This window comes from Spea bombifrons, chromosome 8 (genome assembly GCF_027358695.1).
Source record: "Spea bombifrons isolate aSpeBom1 chromosome 8, aSpeBom1.2.pri, whole genome shotgun sequence".
Classification (NCBI taxonomy): domain Eukaryota; kingdom Metazoa; phylum Chordata; class Amphibia; order Anura; family Pelobatidae; genus Spea; species Spea bombifrons.
This window is the reverse complement of record NC_071094.1, coordinates 25,834,553-25,860,235: the sequence shown is the minus strand read 5'-3', so window position 1 is coordinate 25,860,235 and position 25,683 is coordinate 25,834,553. Positions and strand designations below refer to the sequence as shown.

At 42.8% G+C, this 25,683-nt stretch overlaps 1 protein-coding gene across 1 annotated transcript in view; it reads left to right on the top strand.

Moving 5' to 3' along the window:
* The window catches only part of ABCB7 (ATP binding cassette subfamily B member 7), a 56,727-nt gene that overhangs the window by 13,452 nt on the left and 17,592 nt on the right, over positions 1-25,683 (top strand). The window contains exons 4-6 of the mRNA XM_053474003.1: positions 4,765-4,884; positions 11,146-11,278; positions 22,595-22,863. Of these exons, the coding sequence (XP_053329978.1) occupies positions 4,765-4,884; positions 11,146-11,278; positions 22,595-22,863 (522 nt within the window). The remainder of the gene's footprint in view (positions 1-4,764; positions 4,885-11,145; positions 11,279-22,594; positions 22,864-25,683) is intronic.

Below are 25,683 nucleotides of genomic sequence, written 5' to 3'. Positions count from 1 at the left end.
AGCAGGAAACTGTCAGAAGGTAGACATTCAGCCAATTTAGTCTCCCTGTTGGTGAGTGGCCTTATTTTATATTATTATTATTTATTGTTTTATATAGCGCCATCAAATTCCGTAGCGCTGTACAATGGGTAGACAGGACATAAGTAGTATGTAACATAACAAATTGACAACAAATTAACAGAGACAACGGGTGAGGAGGATAGCCATATGACTGTCCCATGCATGTTTAAGTTCCTTCACTGCATTAACCTCTACCACCTCTGACAGGAGGCTATTTATTTCATCTACCACCCTCTCAGTAAAGTAAAACTTCCTTACATTATGCCTTTGACCATAAATGATGGTGGCTCTCAGAGCTCTAATAACCCATCAGTAAATGTGTGTCAGAGGACATGGCCAATTTTATCTAAAGGGCGAGGGGGCTCTCCATAACCAGACCGGTTTCCACCAAGTCCAGGTCGTCAGTGATTTGGGTCAACTTTGCCCCAGGCCTCAACGGTTTCCCCGATAGCATGTTAGTATCACTGAGTGGTCCCTTTCAAGGAAGTCAAATACATCTACTGGTAGAGGACCCCTTAAGAGACCTGCACATTTGGACCCTTTTGGGATTTTAATCATGTATGGTATAGGTATAAGGTTATGTGAACAGGGCCAAGGACTCACTATGGTTTGTGGGTTTCCAAGCAGCTACAAAAAGTGACAGACCTGATAGGCGATATGGCTTTCTTGAAATGTATGGGGCCTGTCACAAAAAGCATTCAGAAGCCTCTGAAATATTTTCAGGTGAAAGATCCTCTTTTAAGGGTGTCTTTTCTGGTTGACTTCCATTAGTACACCTTGATTTTAAGAGCCACGAATGCACTTCACTCCTGACCGGGTGTACTGAACCCTGCCAGGCTTGTCACTATCATTTGTACACCCGGCGATTCCACTAAAGATATAAATGGTCCGTTTGAGAGACACATCATTGTCACTAGAGCTGAAACAACGAATCGATAAAATCGATAATAATCGATAACGGAAATCATCGATAACGATTTCCGTTATCGATTAATCGAGTGATCAATTCGTTGTTGGAGCACTCGGCTCCTTTTACTTACCTCCGCGAGCGTTCCCCGCTTCTGCTACACGCTCTGCAGTCTCCGCCTTCTTTTAGCTACGTGACGGATGTGACGCGTTCCGGAGGTAAGTATTCTTCATGTCTATGTGCACGGATCGCACAGAGCCACTCGCACAGAGCGGTTCGCTCTGTGCGAGTGGCTCCACTCGCACAGAGCGGTTCGCTCTGTGCGAGTGGCTCCATTCGCACAGAGCGGTTCGCTCTGTGCGAGTGGCTCCATTCGCACAGAGCGGTTCGCTCTGTGCGAGTGGCTCCATTCGCACAGAGCGGTTCGCTCTGTGCGAGTGGCTCCATTCGCACAGAGCGGTTCGCTCTGTGCGAGTGGCTCCATTCGCACAGAGCGGTTCGCTCTGTGCGAGTGGCTCCATTCGCACAGAGCGGTTCGTGAGTGTGGGTGCAGGGCAGAGTGGGGGTGGGGGTGCAGGGCAGAGTGGGGGTGGGGGTGCAGGGCAGAGTGGGGGTGGGGGGTGCAGGGCAGGAGACTGGGTGCAGGGCAGAGTGGGGGTGGGGATGCAGGGTGTGAGTGTGGGTGCAGAGCAGAGTGGGAGACTGGGTGCAGGGCAGAGTGGGGGTGGGGATGCAGGGCAGGGTGTGAGTGTGGGTGCAGGGCAGAGTGGGTGCAGGGCAGAGTGTGAGTGTGGGGGCAGGGCAGAATGTGGGGGCAGGGCTGGGTGCAGGGCAGAGTTAGAGACTGGGTGCAGGGGCACAGTGCAAAGTGCTGGGTGCAAAGTGCCAGGGCTGGGTGCAAAGTGCTGGGTGCAAAGTGCCAGGGCTGGGTGCAAAGTGCAAAGTGCTGGTGCAAAGTGCTGAATGCTGGGTGCAAAGTGCTGGATGCAAAGTGCCAGGGCTGGGGCAAAGTGCTGGGTGCAAAGTGCTGGGTGCAAAGTGCCAGGGCTGGGTGCAAAGTGCTGGGTGCAAAGTGCTGGGTGCAAAGTGCAAAGTGCTGGGGCAAAGTTTCTTGAACAGTAATAGTCCACCTCTTTTCAGAATGTTTGGGGTTATTTTGTTTCATAAATATTGTGTTTGGGTTCTTGTACTTTGAAAATATTGTTTTTTATTACATCATAACAAAATAAGAATGTTAATGTAAATTTTAAGTTGTTTTTTAACATCCAGTTCATTAAATTCTTTTAAATAAACGAAAAATTTGCATATTGTTTTTTTTTATCCGATTAATCGATTAATCGAAAAAATAATCGGCCAACTAATCGATTATTAAAATAATCGTTAGTTGCAGCCCTAATTGTCACCATTACTTAGAGTCCTTTATGAGGGCCTCTCCTCGAAATTGAAGCTACGTTTTCGAGAGTGTTTCCGAAACTTCTGCAATCCACGTTTAGCCTTTAAATATAGTCTTGTGCACTATAGTTTAATGGCTTCATAATGCATGATTACACAACTTCAGAGCCAGCACAGTTAAATGAAGTGGTGACATTTTACACACAATTAAGCAGGCTAGAACAATTCTCTGCTCTCAGCTTGGCGTTTACTGCAGTCGGCATTGAAGGAATTCCTCTGTATATTGCAGATTATCCTTTCAGACAGGAGTATTTTTATTAGCAATTATTAGTCTTCAACAGTGAACTGAAGGGATATGTGCTGCTGTCCTTTGTAATTCATATGTCAGATTTTACAGTATCCTCCTTTACTGCCAGTTCATTCATCTTTTGGGTATCTGACACTTAAATGGGAACATTTTTTCCTATGTGGCATGTTTGTATTATCAGTAGGGGACCCAGGGGTTTATTCACTAAAGGGGGAGTTGTGGCTTCTGCTCCCTAATTATAACTCACTATTCATTATGTCGGGCAAGTGTTTCCTACAAGAAGGGCTTAGCTGGCTCAGCATAATATATAATTTAATGGTTGAAGTGACCAAATTATAAGATGACCCCCCAAAACTGGAATATTAATTTAGGGGGGGAAAAAGAGGCTGAATATGAGACTACCCTATAAGAAAAAGTGTTACTAGTAAATATTCACGTGTAAACTATTTTTCAGATTTAATAAAAACTGATTGAGAAAATTGCATTTTTTTTGTATTTCCTTTTATTTGCCAACCTGCCCCCCCAGAGATGCCTTATACCCCTATATGCCACTCTGCCTCGAAAAACGCCCCCCCCCCCACATGTCACTCTTAGTCTTGGATCTTAGTCTTGTAGTGAGACCTCTATTTGAGGTCTTATTAGAAGATGACCTCGAATATCAGACGAGGGGTATTTTTCAGAGCATTTGTTCTGGAAAAAACCTTGTCTTATAATCAAATACGGTACTATTCATGGAATTATTTTGCAAGAAATATTACAACAAATTCCAGCTTCATGTTTAGCAGATCTCCTTGGTATTCTGCTGTAAAATATGCATGCTTTATAGCCGCAATCCTTGTTGGTCAAGGGAGGCCGTGCTCGCTTGTGACCAGATTATAAATGATTTTCCATGGTGTCAGCAAAGCACGGTTATAAAATGAAATCACTTCATTACGTGTTCCATATTTCTGTTGACTGCTAGTATCAGATGAGTGATTGTGCATGACGATGTTTTTGTTGTCAATATGCTAAATACATTTCATTTTAATTTATTACTGAACCGTTGTTTTAATTTGCACGAAACAATTATTTTTGCAATTTATTTAGTTTGTAAGGGTTTTTAGAAAAAAAGAAAATATTAAAAATAACCACTGACCTTAACCTTTTCAAGATGTTTCTATTTATATTCATCAAGACAAACAAAAACCCCCTTTAAGCTCAAATCGTATGCTTTATTTGTAAAATGGGGTAGTAATTTGACGGCTCTATCATTTACCTCATGTGGTTATGGCAGAGTGTATAAAGTAAGACCGTGAATGGAACATATCTGCATGTTTTTTAAATAGAAAAGATTGGTTTAAGTTAAATCCCTAATTACTTTGTGCATAGAAATGGATATAGCCATATTGGTCCAAGGGAAGATGAAGTCTAGTGGAAGTTCATACCTTTTTTTATTGGGTCGACCCAAAAAAAATAAAAAAAATTAGACTAGCATAATTTACCGGACCTTAGAGATGTCTACAACATTGTGTAAAAAAAAAAAAAAAAAAGGAATATCCTACAAGAGTAAAAATATGCATAAAACTTTGGTATCAGTTTCCGTACTAATGTACACAAAAATAAAACCCATGAAGAATGCTTCAGCGAGGAAATGTGTTTCCTGGAATATGGAATGGTCATCCTTTGAATCTACTTTCCAAACTCAACATGAACTTATTGCTGACAGACACATACTTTATTATTTCTTTTCTTAGCTCTAAGAATAAGCTGTGTGGTTTCAGAAGATAAATGGATTATAGTTTGCAGTTTCGTATGAAGTGCTGTTCAATAGTTCCATGTGGTGATGTCATGCAGTTAGATCCATTATGTCATGCAGAGCAAGATGGAACACCATTATAGGTTCTGGTCCAGGATGCATTAGTGAATTCCCAACTTTCGATAACTTGATTTTTCTTCCACATCATAAAATATCAGCTGTAAATAGCAGAGCTATGTGCTTAGCATGACTATATGTTTAAATTTCTGTCTAAACCCATGTTATTTAATGAAATGTAACCCTGTAACCACTGGTTTGACTGCAAAGGCTTTAATCTCCCCTCTCTCCCTCTGCTTCTAACAGCTGAAAGAAGTGGATTCAAAGAAGATATTAAAAGCTATGTTTTCCTACGTTTGGCCCAAAGACAGGCCTGATTTACGAGCAAGAGTTGCCCTATCCCTCGGGCTTTTAGCAAGTGCAAAGGTAAGTCGGCTTCTGGCCTTTAGCCGTGCAACCATTAATCACGTCCACTGGGATTCTGGGGGAACGTGTGTGCCTGTAGGGATATGACCCTCTAGGTCACTTTTTATCCATATCAGTGACACAACTGTTTGCAAATCGTACTTTTAATACGTTGGCGTTCTGCTACCCCTTAAAACAAAAGATTGTTACTGACTTTGGTTGTGTTATTGCTCAGAGATGTAAACGCTTGCTTCTAGAAGATTTGTTTTAATGTAGTTGGCATCTCTCCGGGGATGCTATTATATACATGCACACATTTACATGTAATGCAAGCGATACCAAAGATGTGGAATTATCATAAAAAAAAAACTGAGGTAATGTAGCTCAATGACAAGCCTTGATAAACCTGTTACTTGATGTCACCATGTTTCACTTTCCGCACCATTGTTTCTAATTTATGTATTTAATTTTTTGTATACAATTTTTTTATTTTTTTTTAGAAGAAAACAAAAGTAAGAACTAATTTGACAATGTTTGGTATCACAGATGTAGAATATCAAAGCAGAGCCTGGATCTAGTGTAAATCAGTATGGCTATGGCAGGGGAACAATTATCGCAATGCTTCTTACAATGCATGCATTCAAAGGGTATGACAAATCTAGAATAACAAACTAAGATACGTTAGGTAAAGTGAGCCCTTATACTCCAGAGTTTGGATGAGAATGCTGTACACAAATAGTGAAATCCTGCCATTCTTTTGTAATCTTGTCAGAGATGCAAATACCCATAAATGAAAATAGCAGCTGGCAACAACAGTTTAGTTTATAAAATAAACACATGCACAGTGCATCCAAAGCCGACTTCATTCTGGGAAAGAAATTAGCTTTGACTTCTACTTCGCAAATCAAAGGTGTGGGTTTTTTTCTATGAAAAGTGCTTATAGGGCACAACACGTCGGCCAAGTGCATCTACAAGACGAAAAGCTGGGGCCACGGAAGCAGAGTAAATGTGTAGACAGAATTCTAATGAATCCCTCCAGGCATGTAAATGTGAAAATAAGGTTACAGGCATACATCATATCTTTAAAGTGTGTATGAGGGTTGTTGTATACCATTAAGGCCATGATGACCGACCTCCTGTTAGAACACTGTATATGTATGACCAGGTAGAATATCTTTACAGAATACAAATTTAGTCCAAGGTGGTTTTATATCCAAATATTTGCAAATTAACTAATCTATAACCCATTCATCTTTCATCAACATTGCTTTTTTGGTCTTCAGCTACCAATGTGTATTTGGTAAGTTAATACCCCGTATTGGTCATTTTCTACATACCCAGCACATCCTCTTTTCAGATCTGTTGTGCTTTATAAGATTTGTTGGAAGGAAAGGTAGTCCATGTAAAATCCCCGAAGGTGTGCGTTAGTCTTGCAGGCCTCAGTTGCTGTAACAATGCCCTAGACAGGGGCTGCGTAATTAGCCACCCTATCGTGTCAATTTATTTATTGCCACCTTTTTTGAGGTGAGGTTATTTCCATTCTTCCAGTTTGCCATCTTCGCATCCTAATGAAATATCGACACAGCGTCTGTTACCTTTCTAAAGATCAACATTCCACCGAGTAATTATCATGTCGGCGGAGAAATCCCAGGTGATTACAGCAGCTTTTACCTCCATACCAGTGCAGCACGTTCTGGAAACAATATCGATTTGGCCTTTGTCATGGTGCTAAACTAACTAGTATCAAAATGTATTCTAGAAGGAATGAGATTATGCAGCTGCCTTGGGCAGAAAAATGTCTGCTTGCCCCCTTACCAGACACCTCTAAAATATTTATCAGCCATGTCTACACCCGTTCCATATAATCACACCTTGTTTTATTACTTTGGCTTTTTTTTGCAGAAGGTTTCAATGAGGTTAACCCTCCAAGTAGAGTACACTTCTGCACAAAGACAGGCGAGGAATGAAGCAAACAATGAGAGAATGAGAGACTACTTTTATATATATATTTAAGATGAAATCTTGTCAATGAAACAAATGTTAATCTGATAAAAATAATATTACTGCATACCACTTTTTTTTCCTCTATATACCAAACGTCGCTGGACTAACCAAGCCGTTCCAAGATGCACACACGTTTGGGAGGAGCATGTATATTTGGAAACCTGTGCATTGAAATAAAGACAATGCCAGCTGTATTCACTTCATCATCCTCTGGGCACAACCATGACTGACGTAGCTTGGGACTCCCCAGGGATAGTAGCTCGTACATGGGAGGTGTGAAGCTTTTTCGCACGTGCACACACACACACACATCATTCACCATCTGTTTTCTGGGCTTTACACAGAGGTGAATTCTCATTAAAACATGATAATCGTAGCAATATGCATTTATGTGAGTATGTCATATGCATTATTATTATAGCTTCTCCAGTGCCTAAAGCGGCATATAAAAGTAGCAGGCGTGTGCCTACAAGGGAACCCTCTGTTCAGTAACAACAGGTCAACAGGCAAGGAATCAAAAAGGCACTTACCGTCTATAAAAGTCTCTACCCAGAGTCTGAAGGTGTATTAGAAACCCTGCAAGCTCATCACAACTCACGCGCATGTCCCGCAGGAGAAGATTTCTTTGGTTGGCCCCTCGTAAAGCACGCAGATGATTTAAAATGTTTCATCTCATTGCAAAATGCCACTAAGCTCACAATTTACTTTAAAAAGTAAGTTCAGCATTTCTAAGTAAACAAGATAGGGAATGCAACAGGGCTGTCTGAATATGATTTTTTTAGTGTCTTTTTAACATTGCATCTAGAGCGGCTGTAGCCAAGGACTAAGTAATTCTCTTTTTATTTTTGTTTCACTCAAAGGATAATACAATACAGTTTTCTGTCTGATCCCATGGCGTGGATAGAGTTAACAGTCATTGTCACTAGTCTCAGATAAATGACACTTTTCAGCGACAAAGAATTGCCCTAATGGTTACTTACCTTTGATCAGCGTAGCTGGCTTGTCATTGTGATGTTGTCACAAAATTTGTAAGCGAGGCTCTTCACCTTGCAGGAATAATAGCCGCATAAGCATCTGCCGCTGGAGGGTCACCTCCTGCTTCTGTTGACACACTTCACTGCCAGAAAAGACGAGAACATGTGTCTATGGCCTGTTTACGGTTTTAGGTGAAATGGATGCTGGCAGGGGTTAACAGCGCAAAACAGGTGGTGGGTCCCAGGCACTTGGTACAGCGGAGATTAGCTTTACAAACATGTTCCATCATAAATGCATAGTCGGATACAAATAAAAATACACACAAATACAGATATATATGCAAGTATTTGTTTTCTTTCCTCTTTTGTATCATATTTTTTTTCGGCATGTTGGTAAGCATTTCTAATATTTTTGTTCCTTTCTTTTAAGTTGTCTTCATTCTCGCATCATTGTTAATTGGGAGATTATTTAAATGGGATGCAAGCATTAGAATGGGATGCAAGGATTGTATAGTTTGTGCCTGGCTAACCAATGCACACATCACTAAAGCATGAAGCATAATGACAAATGCTTTCTATAGTAGTTTTGCCTTAAAACAAGCATTTATATACCTTTTGATGCCCGATCTACAAACCATCTCATATAGAGTGTAAACCACGCATATTCTGTAACACATTACTGCCTCTTTCTGCCTAATCTGCTCCTTGCAAGATTAATGAATTTCAAATCAAGGCAAATTTTGCTGATGAGAATAAATCCTCACTTGATTATGAATGAAATGCAATAGTACTTGGCCTTATATATATTCATGCATTACCCTCAGGGATTCCACAGTGGAAATCCTGGATGTCGGCTTAAGATCTTATTAAAACGTGTGCAGGATATTTAAGGAAATTGTAGTGGAAAGACTTAATGTGCAGGATTCTCATCACAATATAAGGGAAGGGGCTTCCAACCATGCACTTGATATTGTTATGTTATTGGCCATATACACAGGATATACAGTGTATCCAAGATTTATTCTATAGGAAATCGGTAATATTCTACCCCATAATGTTTTGAACTTCATTGAGCCCAATCTTAAAAATACTGTTAAGAATTTCTAGTTTTTCAATATATATATATATATATATTATATTATACTATACTTACCAGCAATTTATGGAATTGAGTACATCATTCAAACGTTCACAGTGAATATTGCAAACAAAAATTGTGAACCCCTAGGCTAATCACTTAAGCAAATGCTTATTAGAGCCAGGAGTTACCAAACCTGAAGTCCAATCAATGAAACGGGATTGGATGTGTGTTTAAGAGCTACTTTGACTTATAAAAAAAAAAACCATGCCTCACAAAAAGAAATCTCAGAAGATCTACAATCAAGATTTGTTGATTTGAATAAAGCTGGAAAGTAATTTTTAAAGAGTTTACATATTCATAGGTCCACATAGACATAGAGGAGATGATTTAGTAATGTGGCTACTCTCCTTGGAAGTGGTTGCCCAGCCAAAATGACTCCAAGGGCAGAACGCACCATGAGGTAATAAGGAAGCCTAGAGTAACAGCTAATGACTTGAAATAATCAGTGGAACTGGTTAACATCTCTATTCATGAGTCCACCATAAACAAAACGTTGAACAGACATGGAGTCCATGGCAGGACACCATGGAGGAAGCCCTTGCTCTCCAAAAAGAAAAAAAAACTTTGACGCCACTACTCGGAAAAAAATTTGTGGACTGAAGTTAGGTTGACTTGTTGGGAAGAACGTGCAACACTAAGTATGGTGTAAAAAGGGCCCCATATACCAACATAAAAACATCATACCAATGGTGAAGTATGGAGGAGAGAGCATCATGATTTAGATCTGCTTTGCTGCCTCAGATGCTGGAGAGCTTGTCATCATCGAGGGGGAACAATGAATTCCCGAACATATCAAGGTATCATACAGGATAATGTCAGGATGGATGTCTGCCAGCTGAAGGTCAGTAGAAGTTAGATGATGCAGCAGAACAATGACCCTAAACATCAAAGTAAAAGTGCCCCAATCAGAGCCTTGAGAGCCGTCCACACCAGACATCCTAGGATTATGTCCTCATGAACGTTGTGCAGGTCTGATCCGCAGCTACTGGAAGCGCAATTTTGAGGTTATTGCTACCAAAGGAGGTTCGACCAGTTATTAAATCCAAGAGTGGGTTCACTTACTTTCTCCTCCAGCACTGTGAATGTTTCATGTACATGTTTAATAAAGGCATGTAAGATTATCAATGTTTGTGTGTTTTTATCTTAAGCACCTTTGCGTTTTGTCTGTACTTGTGACTTGGATGTAGATTAGATCACATTTTATGAAATATAAATTAAGGCAGAAAACCATGTAATTGCACAGGGTTCCTTTTTATTGCCACTAAGTATGAGCCCTGGATGTGTTAACATTCATGATAGGATTTTTGTTTTTCTCCCTGCATAATTATCTTGTGTTATTCAGGCAGAAAATAATATGTTGACTTCAACAAAATCATAAAAAATAAGCAAGCTGACCACAATCTTACTTTTTCCGCCTGCAGAAGATTAAGGTGATTTAAAATATATAATAAGTTGAAAGAAGAAACTAGTAAATGAATGCTACAAACTCATTTTTACTTGGTAAGAATGTAATTTTACGCTGACTTGTGTTTAAAACTGTAACCTAAATACTGAATAGCTTTTGTGTGCTCACTTCTCTGGTTAGTCCACACAAATACCCAGCCTTTTCGAGGACTTTACTGGTGCAAGAACCCTGTTACATCTATTCTGGGAATTTGACAGCAGATCATTCGGCCCATTTAGTTTGCTCCTTTTTCATGATAAAAATAGTCAAATCTTAACCGGTCCTTTGGTCTTATTTTAGATTCAGGATACTTTTTTTTTTGTCTATCCCATTCATTTTTAAATTCCCTTCACGGCTTTAGCCTCTACCACTTCTGTTGGGATAGAGTTCCATTCGTCTTCCACCCTTACTTTACATCTTATAGATATAGTGTGTACAAGCGACATACAGATTAGTTTTTTTTATTAGTACTACCACTATAAAAGGCATTATTTTGTTCCCACCTTGCAGGCAAGCTCACATTTAGTGCATTTTAAGTTTTATAGTCTGGGTCTTTGAGAATCTGGGAACGTATCCAATATGATTACCAAGAGCTGCTGTGCAGCCGCTGTAAGGTAAGCCTAGTCATATGTTTTGACAGCATAGACCCCAGGAGGAGGTGAACCTAAAACTGTTACTGTTGTCTCCTAACTTGTCAATGTCCTCTCTTTCCCCTCTAGACAATGAACATCCTGGTACCTTTCATGTTTAAATATGCAGTTGATGACCTCAATCAAGTCTCTGGGAACGTGTTGAACCTGAGTGATGCTCCAACTACTGTGGCTACCATAGCAACGGCCATGCTCATTGGCTGTAAGTATAACCAATCCCCCTAGAGTTGGCCCCAATACAAGAACATAAAACAGGAAGACATATTATTGATACAGGGGCTGACGGTGTGTTACTGACTACTGTAAGCTTGTGCAACATTTGCTGGATGTACATCATATACATTATTGGTGCATATTTGTCAATAAATTTGTGCGCACCAGCACAACAGCAAAAAATAAACAGATGTGGGAAGGGCTGAACTTGATGGACGCATGTCTTTTTTCAGCCTATGTAACATATCGTACATGGTGGTAGGGATTTTATTACTTCTCTGGCATGTATATAGACTGGTGGCAGAACAATAGGGGTGCAGTCGGTGCAAAGCACTGGGTCTTGAACCCCCAAGTGAGGGAGATCTCCCTTCACAGGCCCCACTTACACGATGGAAGCCCCTGCATTGTCAAGTTGGGTCCCCATCAGCGGCCAGCAACCTCTGTGGGCCAATGTGTATCACTTCATTTGCCGGTGCTCAGACTCAGTGAGGCAGACTCTGAGGACCAGGAGAGAGCTTTTATTTTAGTGTGTGTGTGTGTGTAAGCATGTGTGTCTTTGTAAGCACGTCACCTATGTATATAAAAAGATTTTAATTTAAAATGTTTCATTTAAAATTGGAAATTATTCTAGCCTTGGTGCACGAATAATTATAATTTTAATAAAGACAGGAGGCGAGTATTTTGCATTACTTCCTTTACTTCTCACAGTAGCAGCAAAGAAAGAGTTAACATTATAAGTGGAACAACCAATAGAAAACGTTACATAAGAGGTATATAAACCCCTAAACCATCCTCCTCTTCCTCTTTCGACGCTGTGAACCGGACTGAAGAAACGTCCATCAAACTCGACGACCAACGCAGAACACCGAGCAGGACACTGAACAGAACTGGAACCGGAACCAGCATCCTCCAAGAACTAGTAACGGCAGGAGCCAACGGAGCTCAAAACAGGAGTAGTCGAATCTCTAACCCCTAGCGGAGAGTTCACGCTGAAAAGAAAGAGAGAAACGTAACAGGACCATATTCTGAATTCATAGGATAAAATCACTAAACAGCGAGGAGCCCCAACATACCCTCCAACATCAGCAAAAAAGGAGCAGACAACAGTACAGAGAACATGCGCAATAAACCAAACAACTTACCCAAGAAAGGGAGGGATGGGAGGGAAAATACTCGCCTCCTGTCTTTATTAAAATTATAATTATTCGTGCACCAAGGCTAGAATAATTTCCAATTTTAAGGCAAGACAGGAGGCTTCATATTTTGCATTTTTAACGCCAGCAATCAAAGCCACCGCCGCGGAAGATATCGGGCGGAAGTAAAATTCCCGGAAAGTGGAAGCCCGGGACCAATCCGCCGCCTTGAGAATATCGTCCAGCGCAGCCCCCGACCGTAGGGCGCAAGATGCAGCAGCCCCCCGAACCGAATGCGCCCCAAAACTAGCATCCACTCCCGCTAGAGAGAGGAGCCAACGCACCCAACGAGCTAAAGTTGGGGAGGAGACGGCCTTAAACGGCTTAACATAAGAAATGAGAAGCTGGGACACCGAAGAAGGACGTACCATAGCCGAGCGAGACAAGTATGACCGCACACATCTGGCCACACAGATCTGAGGATCATCAAGGAAATAAGGATAGGAGATAGACGAGGAAAAGGTCTTAGTCCTCCTATGGACCTGGAACACCAAACCCTCTGGGGAAAAAGAAATGGCGTGTGTATCGAGAGCCTTGACATCCGAAACTCTACGAAAAGAAAGAAGACACAGCAGGAAGGTAAGTTTCGCGGACAATTGACGCAGGGAAAGAGACTCGTTGTCCGGCCAGGAACGCAGAAAATCGAGCACCACCGCAACATCCCACAGCGAAGAATAGCGAGGAGCTGGGGGACGAGACAAGCGAATGCCGCGGAGCAAGCGACAGACCAGAGGAGCCCTGCCGACCGGCTCACCGGAAATGCCCACATGACCACCTGAAATGGCCGACCGGAAAACATTAATGGTACGGTAAGATTTTCCCGAGGAAAACATCTCCGCCAAAAAATTGAGAACAGAATCTAAAGGGGCAGTATGGGGATCCACTTGCCATCCCACACACCAAGCAGCCCAACTTCGCCAAGCTGCCCGGTACGACTTTCGGGTACCTGGAGCCCAAGATTCGCGCAGTAAGGATTGAGCCGCGTCCGATAGACCCGAGCCCGCTCCGGGTCTCCCGAGATCGTCCACGCCACCAGGAGAAGACGACCCTCCTGGATGAGAGGATGAAGCTGGCCGTCCGAGCCCGACAGGAGAGAGGGGAAGGACGGAAGAGCCAAAGGGTCCCGCACTGACAGTTGCAACAGAGCCGGGAACCACGGCTGCGCATGCCAAAGGGGGGTCACCAGGACCAGAGAGCCGCCGCTGCGACGTAAATGGTGGATGACTCTTGGAATAAGGGCGAAAGGGGGGAACGCGTACGCGCCCCAGGGCGGCCACACCTGCATGAAGGCGTCCGTCGCCAGAGCCTCCGGATCCGGAAGCCAGCTGTAGAAGTCTTTCGTCTGGCGATTCGTCCTGGACGCAAACAAGTCCAGATGAAATGGGCCCCTTCGATGATGGAGATCCCGGAAGACTTGGCCGTGAAGTTTCCAGTCGCTCGCATCCCGCCAATGTCTGGAGAACCAATCTGCCAGAAGATTCTCGACGCCCGGGAGATACTCTGCCTGAAGGGTGATATTGCGAGCCAGGCAAAATTCGAATATGTCCTTCGTGACTTCCGTGAGGCGCTTGGAGCGTGTGCCTCCCAAGCGATTGATATAGCGGACTGCCGAGAAATTGTCCATCCGCAGGAGCAGACAACAGTCCGAGCGGTCTTTGGCCAGGCTCCGGATCGCAAAGGAACCCGCAATCAGCTCCAGGCAATTGATATGGAGCGAGCGCTCCTCCGGGGACCAACGACCTCCGGTCTCAGCTGCGTCGGAGGCGGCGCCCCATCCCAGCAGACTGGCATCGGATTCGAGAACGAAGTCCGGTTGGGAACCGAAAATCGCCCGACCGTTCCATGCCTCCATGTGGCGAAGCCACCAGAGTAGCTCCTGGCGCACCTCCTGCGTCAGCCGGATCACCTGGTCGTAGGAAGGGAGTTTCCGTAAGTGGTGGGCTTTGAGGCGCTGAAGCGCCCGATAATGGAGAGGAGCGGGGAAAATCGCCTGAATGGAAGACGAGAGAAGCCCCACCACCCGAGCCAGGAGACGAAGGGAGCAAAAATCGCGGCGGAGAAGAGCCCGAATTTCCTTTCGAATTGAGACTATTTTGGACCTTGGAAGGCGAAGCATAGCTGCCTGCGAGTCTATCTCGAAGCCCAGAAACAGAATTCGTTGACTCGGGATAAGCTCCGACTTTTGGGTGTTTACAATAAAGCCGAGCTCGTGAAGGGTCTGAATGACGAAGTCCGTCTGCGAGAGCAGAGACTCCCGGCAACTCGAAAATAGCAGGATGTCGTCCAGGTAAATTATGCACCGGACGCCCCTCGATCTGAAGAAAGCCATGACCGGCTTCAGGAGCTTGGTAAAGCACCATGGGGCTGAACTGAGGCCGAAGGGAAGGGCCTTGAACTGCCAAATCTGGCTGCCCCAGCGGAATTGGAGAAAACGCCTGTGATCCGGGTGGATGGGGACAGAAAGGTAAGCGTCTGTGAGGTCTAACCTGGTGAACCAGTCGCCCTCCGACATAAGGTCTCTGAGAAGATGGATGCCCTCCATCTTGAAGTGGCGATAAACTACGAAGGCATTGAGAGACCGCAGATTGATCACCGGACGGAAGTCGCCGGTGCGTTTGCGCACCAGGAACACTGAGCTGAGGAAGCCTATGGGACCGAGGGCCCTTTGAATGGCTCCTTTGTCGCGCAGGGCCCGGAGCTCCTTCTCTATAAGCGCCCGATCGGCCGCGGATCGGAAAGCAGGACGAGGTCTGCGAATCTGAAAGGGGGGAGAGACAAAATCTATCTGGAAACCCTGGACCGTTTGGAGGATCCACGGGTCGGACGAAATACACACCCAGTTGTGGAAAAAACGGGATATACGGCCCCCAACCCGCAGAGGGAAAGAAGGACAAGAAACAGTTGGACTTACCAAAGCCGGAACGTCCTCTGGGGAATCCCTGAGCACCTCTGCCTCTGTAACCTCCACGGGAACTGAAGGGTCTCTGGTGATAGGCTGGTCTGTATGAAGACTGTGGCTGAGGGAAATTCCGGGGACCTTGGGATGAAGTACGGCTGGCGGCCCGGCCCCGCGGTCGTCCAGCCCTCCCGGAAAAACAAAGGTTCGGTTGGAAAACCTTCTTCATGGAAAGCTTCGCCTTGTTCCATGACGTCATGAGAGACACGTGGCGATTCAGTTCTTTCACAAACGCATCCCCGAAAAGCAAGCCGTTAGCGGCCGCACCTAGATCTTTAGTGCCTAATTCGGCTAAACGGGGGTCCATGCGCAGCAAAGCCGCCTTGCGACGCTCCGTGGCGATAGAGACATTGGCGTTCCCCAGGAGACAAACCACGCGAAGGGCCCAATCGCGTATAACTTTGGGATCTAGGGAAGAATTTTGCAAAAACGCCCTGTCTGCCAGGGAGAGAATTTGGGTGACCGGCCCAACTAAATCTAGGACTTTGTCCTGAGTGGACTTTAAGCCTTGCTCCAAACCCCGTTTAGGGTCTTTATTCTGTGCCGATAGGAGAGCGACCACGTTGGGATCAAACTCTGGGGTAAGGGCCACTTTGTCCGGAATACAAGGTCGGGGGCATTCAGCTCTGAACTTGTTACGAACCTCCTTAGGGAGCGGCTTTCTGAGCCATTTATGGAGGTATAGAGCAATATGCTCAGGGGGAGCCCATTCAGTGGCCCTAGGGTGGCGCATAGTGGTGGGATCGAACATAGAAGACCCAGTAGGGTCCAGGACCGGGAGGTCAGTGGACGTGGACGCTGAATGTGATTGAGGGAGATCGGCAAGGTGGGGCTCATCCACCAAATACTCACGGACGAACCCGGAGTCAAGTTCTCTGGACGAGGCCAGATTTACTGATACATCAGACCCAATGGAGGAGTCTGCCCGCCATTCGTCCACTATGGATAGTGGGTCATTATGAGTGCCAGAAGTCTTAGGGCGTTTAGCGGGAGCTTTGCCCTTGCCCGCAGATACACTGCTGCCCTTCCAGGGGCGTTTAGAGCCGGAAGCCTCCCCTTCTGATATATTAGAATCTGAGTCTGAAGGGGCATTAGTAGGGCCGGTTTGAACAGGGGGTTGCCCTTGGTTAGGTAGATTTGCGGACATTTTTGAAAAGAATGACTCTACTGAAGTAGAGAATTTTGATTCTAACCAGGCCATAAAGGCATCTTGGGATGGTATGTTTTCTTGAGACATTATGACTGTAAAGAAAAAGAGAGGGCAGTGTAAGGGCAGGTAAATAAATCAAAAGGCACTATAACATACATCTATATGATATATCATCCACAGGGGCTCATCCTGGGATCAACAGCCGATTTTTACAAATCCCTCAATAGCCAGAAGGGTACTTATGAATAGAGTCAATCCTAATAATTGAACCTGAAAGGAGATAAACAACCTGAAAATGAAAATACAAGCAGCTCACCCGAAGAGGAGAGCAAACGGCAACAAAAAATCGCCAAACGGAAAGAAAAACACGAAAAAATGAGGCAAAACAGGTAAAAATGGCGACCGGGACTCACCAGAAACAAGATAGGCCCAGCCGCGATATAGTGAAAATATGCCGGCAACTCAGGAGCTCTATGGGAGCAGAAACATGGCCGCCGCACACGAGGCAAAGGGAGAGGTAAGATGGCGGCTGAAATCCCGTTACGCGAGATTTCACCGCTCAGCCAAAATGGCGGCGAAACCCCTGAGAGGCAGAAAAAGCCCGCGAAACGCGAGCGGACCTGAAGAGGGACCGGCAGAGAAGAAAAAACAAGAAAACAAGAAAGGTAAGAAAAGCGGGAACAGAGGATAGTACAGTGGAACGCCGAGGAAATAACTCGGCAACGGAAAACGAGGGAAGGTGGGGGAGAACACCGGGGAGTAAAGCGGGGAAGCCCGGGAACCGGGGAGTCCCGGAGACCCGGAGGACAGGTGAAACGGGGACCAAAGACCTCCCCAGGCCAAAAGTAAAAAGTCCGTAGGAACGGACAGAGAACAACCTGGTAAATCGCAAAACAGTGAAATAGCAAATCAATAAATAGAGTTAAACTAAAATAAATCAATTTAAATGAAAGATATATATATATATACCGCATTGCAAACAACAGTAATACTGACAAAAGGAAGAGGACTGATCTGCAGCTACGGTGAGCAGCAAAGAAAGAGAAAGAGGAGGATGGTTTAGGGGTTTATATACCTCTTATGTAACGTTTTCTATTGGTTGTTCCACTTATAATGTTAACTCTTTCTTTGCTGCTACTGTGAGAAGTAAAGGAAGTAATGCAAAATATGAAGCCTCCTGTCTTGCCTTAAAATTGTAATCTACATGGGAATTTGTTAGCATGTTGGCATGGGCCTGGGGGTTACGATACGGAGCTGAGGGAAAGCAAATAACAGGGGGTAGGGCATCTGAAAGCACACTGGGGATGGGATGTCTGACAGGGGCAAGGGATATGATAAGGGCAAGAAGTCTGACAGGATGGGAAAATTACCCAAGAGATGTAATGGTGGGGGTTAAACCAAGACAAAAGACAGGAGTAGTATAATAAAAAAGGAAGTAAGAATGTTTAATTAAAAAAAAAAAAGGGAAAAGAAAATTGGGAGGGGTAAAAAAATGAGGGAGAACTGAAGGAGTGGGTTCAGAACTGAGACCAAAATTGGGAAAAATCTCTATTTTTCTCAGCTATTATAACTCGGTTATTTAGTTTATGACTAGAGACAAAATATTGCAAAAATCCTTTATTTTTAAATTAATTTTTTTTGTTTAACTAATTTATGATTATTTTGCAAAAAGCTTTTGGGGGCCTACAAGCCATCTTGCACCAGGGCCCTTAGCTCACGAGTTTCAATGATACACACATTTGTATTTGTGCTGTCAACACTTATATTCAAGAAGGGGGTCTGTACAGTAATTCAGGATATCAAATAGTCAGCCTTCTGGCGATCATTATTTCTCACTCTGAATAACATGAACTCATTGGAATAAAAAAAAAAAAAAAAAAGTGACTTATATCTACAATTTACCCGGTGGGGACTAAAAGTGAGGCCAAACTTTTTGCACTGAAACAAGCTCCGACTTTCCTAAGATCATTCATCTGCATACCCCTTATTATCTTCCCTTCTCTCTAACAATAAAACTAAAATGCTTGTCCTGACTTTAATCACATTTTAATTCCTTAAATTTTTTTATCACAGTTTTTTTTATTTTTTCATATTTGCCTTTGCTGATATTTTTGTGTAATCACAGCATAGTAATTAACAGTTTAATACATGACTAGTCAACACAAGTTAAAGGTAGTAGGTTGTCTTCTATTATAAGCTCTTTACATTCTTTTATTTATCTGTTTTTTAAGTTGTCCTGTTTGTTAATCATTTATTGGATTTAGAGGAATGGTTTGCGCTTTTTACCCATAGTAAAGCTGAAATGGCTGATTGCTTTGTCTTTCGAGGGCTCTTATATGAGAAACAAAAATGTTGAATTCACAAAGTGCTAATCCCCTGCAAATGAATGTTTGTCTATTATGGGCGCAATAAATAGATTTTCAGGACCGTAACATTCTTATTCTTGAATTTAAAGTTGGTGTTCCAATTAAACAAAACGTTACTTGCACTCTCTAATATGTTTGCAAATCTGTCCTTTTATGCTTTCCGCTGAAGGTTTGATCACATAAAAACATTTTTTTTTATTTTTTTTTATGGCAACAGCCAATCGGGGTCTATTATTGTGTGAAATGGGGGGGGGCAAATTTTACTTGATTGAGGAGTGCATTTTGTTTTTATATTTAGGAGAGTAGGTTTTACAGCTCCTTTAACCCCTTGATGACAATTGCTGGTCCGGGCACGTCACGGAAAAACAAGTCGTTTACGACAATTGACTTGCCAGGACCGGCATGTCTTTAAACGACCTCGAGGCATTCAGCAACGCCACGATCGGCACTAGGGGCCATCTCTGGCCCCTCCCCGGGGCGTCAACATCCAGCCTGTTTTAAAAGCGTAAACTTAAATGGTGTCGCTGGAATGCCTCGATCAGGAGGCATCCAGCGACACCAAACACTTACCCCAGGATGGACTGTGACCGCTCCGGAGAGCGGTCACAGCCGCAGCTGCACGCAATTTTCACTATCCGCAAGATGGCGGCGGCCCGAGGGAAAAAAACAATAAAGAAGAAAAAGTTCGCTAGATGGTCTCCAGACCCTCTAGACAACTCTGGCTCCACTTGCAGGTTGAATACAGGTACTGCGTTCAACCATGCAAGTCAATGGAGCCCAGCTTTCTAATCACAGTGTGAAAAATAATTTTCCAGGGGAACCTTCAAGTTGAAAAAAATGTTAAATTTTTTTTTAAAAAAGGCAAAAAAAATAAAATATATATAAAAAATATATTTTTGTGAGCAAGTCCTAAAATCAGCACATTAGCTTAAAACAATTCTCGCATGGAAAGAGTTAAAATGCTGGCATATTAAATGTATGATTTGACGGGGTAAATTGAATTGGCCGGGTTCAACAATGTCCCAATTAACACGGGGGGAAGGATGGCCACACATCTACTTTCCAATTACAAAAATGCACACGTCCCAAATGTGGCCTTTTAGTTCCCCCCAAAAATGACAAACCCATGCATCTGGGGTATCACTGTACTCAGGAGATGTTGCTGAACACATATTGGGGTGTTGTGTGACAGCGGCATATACCAGGAGCTGTAAATTCATACACAACATAGGTGTGTGGGGGAAAACTACACACAAAAAAATTCTGGTGGTAAATTGTGTGCATTCAAAGAGTTAAAATACCCTGGGGTGTCTAGTTTTCAAAAATATATGGGTTTATTGGGCACACTGAAATGGCCCGGCTCAAAGATGTACCAAATAGTGACATATACCAGAACCTTTTAATTCATACCTGAAGTAAAATGTGTGTGAAAAAAACAAATGCAAAAATAATTACTACCAGTTTGACAAAGGCTGATGGTAGAATTAGTGCTTGGAAAGGGTTAAAATACTAGCATTTGGAATACCCTGGGCTGTCTAGTTTTCAAAAATATGATTTGATGGGGTAAATTGCATTGGCCGGCTTCAAAGATACCCAAAATGGCACATGGGGGGAAGAATTACCAGATTTGGAAAAAATGGCTTTGAAATAGCAAAACGCTACCTGTACTTATTGCCCCATAACGTGTAGAAAAAAAGCATAAAAACATTGGGTATTTCTAAACTCAGGACAAATAGTAGAATCTATTTAGCAGGTTTTTTCATTACCTTTTATAGATGAGTAAAAGATTTTTCAACTACAAGTTAGAAACAGTCATTTTTTCCTAAATTTTTCACCATATTTTATACTTTTTTTTAATAGTAAATAATGATACAATCAAAACAATGTCATCTAAAGAAAGCCCTTCTTGTCCTGAAAAAAACAATCTAATGTGTGTGGGTTCAGTAAACGGGAAAGAAGAAAATTACAGCTAAACACGAGCAGCACGGAAATGTTAAAATGGTCATTGTCACAAAGGGTACAAAAAGTAAAATCAGCCTTTGTCACGAAGGGGTTAATATATAACATCAGTGTTTTCCCTTCTGTATGTGTTTCCTGTAAAAAGGCATGAAGCAGTTTAAGAATTTTAACTTTTATTTGGTTTACCTATTTGTATCCTTAAGTTTACTTTAACTCTGTACCTGGAAGGCCGCTCCCTGGTTTATTATATATCATAGCTGAAAATGCCTTTCTCGACCTCTCCATCTCTCATCATCAGAACAGATATTTTCTTTTCTTCTGTTATGTTTACTGTCATCTTACACCGACATTTTATTTTCTATCGCACCCGAGACCGCTCATTCTCATATGCTGTGTACACACTAAGATGCTTTGATCAGGAGTTTAATATGTGACCTTTGTGCGGTTTCCCGTCTCCGCTCCCCATCTTTCCCTCTTTTCATGTATTCCTGGAGACACGTACAGCATCAACAAGAGTAATGAGCATTTTTCTTGTTGCCATCCCAGATAAGAGTCTATTTTCATCAAGACTAATCACAGCAGTTTTTACTTCTGATGCTTCCATATCATCGTAAAATAATTGGATTTGTTGCTTTGGCTAGCAGAGGTCCTGTTATTGCCAATCTATACAAGCTTCAATTTATGTCAATTTATTATTACATAACTGTTCTTTTAGAAATCTTTGAAGGATTCCCCCCAAATAAAGACCTCTGTGCTCAGAGTTTGTCTATTTAGCGTGCACCCTGCAGAACTACTTGACTCCAACAACTCCATCCTCATGGCATGTCAGCCTATTTAGTGGCTACGGTCTTAGAATGCATGCCCGTATGTACTGTTTTTCTTTCTCTGAATTAAAGGGATCGGCAAGTCAAAATACCCACCAGCTTGGAGAAAAAATCAGGACATACTGCTGCTTTAATGGAGAGTACGGGCATTTGTATACTCGGTGTACTAGAGATTCCTATGAAAAGCAGTCAGTTGTACAATAGAAGGTTAAATAGACGACATTCTTCTCTGCCTGTGAGATTTACTTTGATGGGAAAAGAAAACCCACTTTAGTAATGCACCTGCCTGCCACGTACTAAACTCATTTAGCATAAAAATGGTGATTAACTCTAAAAATATATTTTAACATTCTTCAGTCATTGACGTTCTTTTGTCTCATTTAACTCCGGCCATCAGCTGCGTCTGCTGAACGCACATGCTCAGAAGAACTATCATTCTATCTATACAGGTGAATGGAAGTAGCAGCAAACAATCCAATATACGCAGTCAGTTTACATACTAATACTTCCTGGTGTGTGTAGAAGCAGCCAGTGAAGAAAGAATGGATTCTTATTTTCTATGATTGCTTCCATTTGAATGAATCGACTCCAACATGCATTAAAAAAAATGACATTTTGGGCTATAGACCCGTTGTTTAATAAAGATATACGTAAGTTTGGCATCTTTTTTTTTTTTTTTTTTTTTTAACCCTTAGGCACCAGAAAAAAAATTAGTGACCTACCACCTGGGGTTTGTCAAATCCTCATATAATGTCTTGTATGGAAGCACACTCAGAAATCTATATTTTTAATAATAGTAGTTCAGCAATATTGTTCATCTGTATTCGATAAAAACAAAGGGTTTTTTTTTGTTTTAGATGGCGCGTCTAGAGCCGGTTCCGCTCTTTTTAATGAACTGAGGAATGCTGTGTTTGGCAAGGTGGCACAGAGTTCCATTAGGAGGATTGCCAAGAATGTCTTCCTACATCTGCATAACCTGGACCTGGGATTTCACCTTAGTAGGCAGACCGGAGCTCTGTCCAAAGCCATAGACAGAGGCACACGGGGCATCAGCTTTGTGCTCAGTGCTTTGGTGTTTAATCTGGGGCCAACATTATTCGAAGTGCTCCTTGTAAGCAGCATCTTGGTAAGTCCCTTACACGTTGAAAATGCATTTTCATGTTCTTTGCAACTAGATTTTAGTCTTTAAGAATTTGAAGTTGTGCTTAGGAGAGATTTAAATGGCTATGATCAGAGCCTAGCCACTAGAACTGGGAACCACTGCGCTGGATCCAAACTTGGATACCTGCCTGATATAATGGTGTCATACTGGGTCCAGAAGGGTTGTGGTTAGTATTAAGTTAGTTATTTAGCAAAATGTTTTTCTTTAAAATTTCATATTCCTTCAGTTCAGTGTCCCTGTTTTCGCTCAAGTAGTATGACCCATTAGTGTTAACATCCCAGCTGTTCAGTACATCCCCCTTCTACTTCTACTTTATGTGTTGGCATGTTAGCCAGATAATAGTTTTGTCCTGTATATCCTCAATACCCCATATTTCCCATCATTTAACCCCTTAAGCACAATGGGCGGTCCATAAACCCATTGAAAACAATACATTTTGACCCCGTATATGTACGGGCTTTGTCATTAAGGGGTTAACAGCATAATTAACACGAGAATTACTTAAAAGCATTTCACTGTGTAAGAACAGCTAATTTTTTGTCTATAACTAGATAGCACTACTGTCTAGATAAGGTCCATTAAGATAAATTACATATTATAGTTTCACTACTTAAAAAAAAAAAAATCTTTCTGTAGATATGATCTTTTTCTTTCTCTTATTTTATTGACTTAAGTTATATGGCTTTATTGATGTATATCTTAATTGATCCTAATGCAATTCCCTATTGCTACTGTGCTTACATTTATATTGTAGTCTTCTCAATAAGAAAGAAGATTTTAATACCAATTTGTATGAGCAGTTATATGCATATTCAGTTGTATAAACCTATGAAGTGGTGGCTACAGATTAACATGAGATAAGACCAATGTTATGCGTATACATTGGAATGCACATCTTCATTTTCTTCATGATTATTTCCACTGGGGATTCTATGATCGAGCACCGGTGTCACATGACCTTCCGGTGCTCAGTCATAGAAGCTCCAGTGAAAGTGCCGGCCAGAAGTCATAAGGCAAATCACGGGGCACAGTGGCATGTAAGGGGTATAAGGCATATTTGGGGGGGCAGAGTGGCACATCTGGGGTATCAAAAGCATATCAGAGGGCCCTATGGCATATCTGGGGTGGAGTGGCATATCTGGGGGTATAAGGCATATCTGGGGGTATAAGGCATATAGGATATATAAGACATATGTGGGGAGGGCGGACTGGCATATTTGGGGGGTATGTGGCATATCTGAGAGGCAGTGTGGCAAGCCTGGGCTCAAACGTCCATAACTGGGGGGCAGGTTGGGAAATTAAAACAAGAAATGCATTTTTCTTAAAGTTTTTTTTATTCTGCTGTTTGTTTTTAACATATTGTTTGTTAAATTATTTTAAATAAATGAAAAATTTACATTTCTTTTCTGATTAATCAAAAAGATAATTGGCCAACTAATCAATTATGAAAATAATCGTTAGTTGCAGCCCTAATATAATATGTTAATCATATATATTAATATTAATTGTTCTGTCCAATTTTGGTGTTAACCACACTTTTATTAAAAGTAAGCAACACACCAACATTGGACCAAAAAAAATCAACAATGTTATATATTAAATAGTTACAATATTTTTTTTACCAAAGCTTTAATAGGATAATACCGTATTGGCTTGAATATAGGCCGCACCCTAAAAATTTCCGCACTTAGTGGAACAGATATGCTGCCACTCTGCCCTCCCCAGACATGCTGCCACTCTGCCCTCCCCAGACATGCTGCCACTCTGCTCCCCCCCGAGATATGCTGCCACTCTATCCCCCCCCTGAGATATGCTGCCACTCTGCCCCAAGAGGTCCCCCCCCCTAGACTTACCAGTGCAGACTCCCCGGGGTCTTGCAGGGCCGGCGGGGGACATCTACGCAGTACGCGTATTCAACTTCCGGTGCTGGCACTTCCGCCGTTGGAAGTCCCGGCAAGGAAGATTGTTAGTGTACATTGCGCAGACGTTCACCGGCTGCGGCGATGCAAGCATTAACAACCTCTGGCTGCCGGCACGTCTGCACGATGTGCTTTAACAATCTCCCTTGCCGGGACTCCCCGCGTGGGAATTCCCGGCAAGGGAGATTGTTAAAGCACGTCGTGCAAATGTGCCGGCAGCGGAGGTTGTTTACGCGAATCGCTGCTGCCGGTGAACGTCTGCGCGATGCGCTTAGACAACCTCCCGTGCCGGCACTCCCCCCATTGAAAGTGCTGGCAGGGGAGGCTGTCTCAGCGTATCGGAGAGTAGGATGCAGGTCCCCTGCACCGCTGCGGGGGATCTGTATCCTAACACTGCTGCCTGGCACCCGGAATTGCATGTCCCGGGCCTCGGGCGATACGAATTGCGCATTCCTGCGCTGGACCCCGAATATAGGCCGCACCCCCACTTTAAAGACTTAAAGTGGCGGAAAAAAAGTGTGGCCTATATTCGAGCCAATACGGTATGTTTCTGGCATTATCTTAAGATCAGCAGAGGACTAAAAGCTGGAGCATTGTGAAACGGTCACGAGACAGACTAGCATACTTCGTTTACATTGTTATGTTTCTTCCAAGTAATAACAACACTTGTCATTCGGAGCTATTCAAGCTGTAATCAGCGTCTGCCTGTCGGGAAGAGTACCATGCAAATCTGGAACGTCCTAGAGAAGTAGCTACTCAGGCATTTCAAACCATTATTATGTTTACAAGAAATAGGAGCAGGTCTATAACATTATTCACATTGTGAGCTAAACTAAGAAACAACACTAAAGTCTGCCTGACTTAT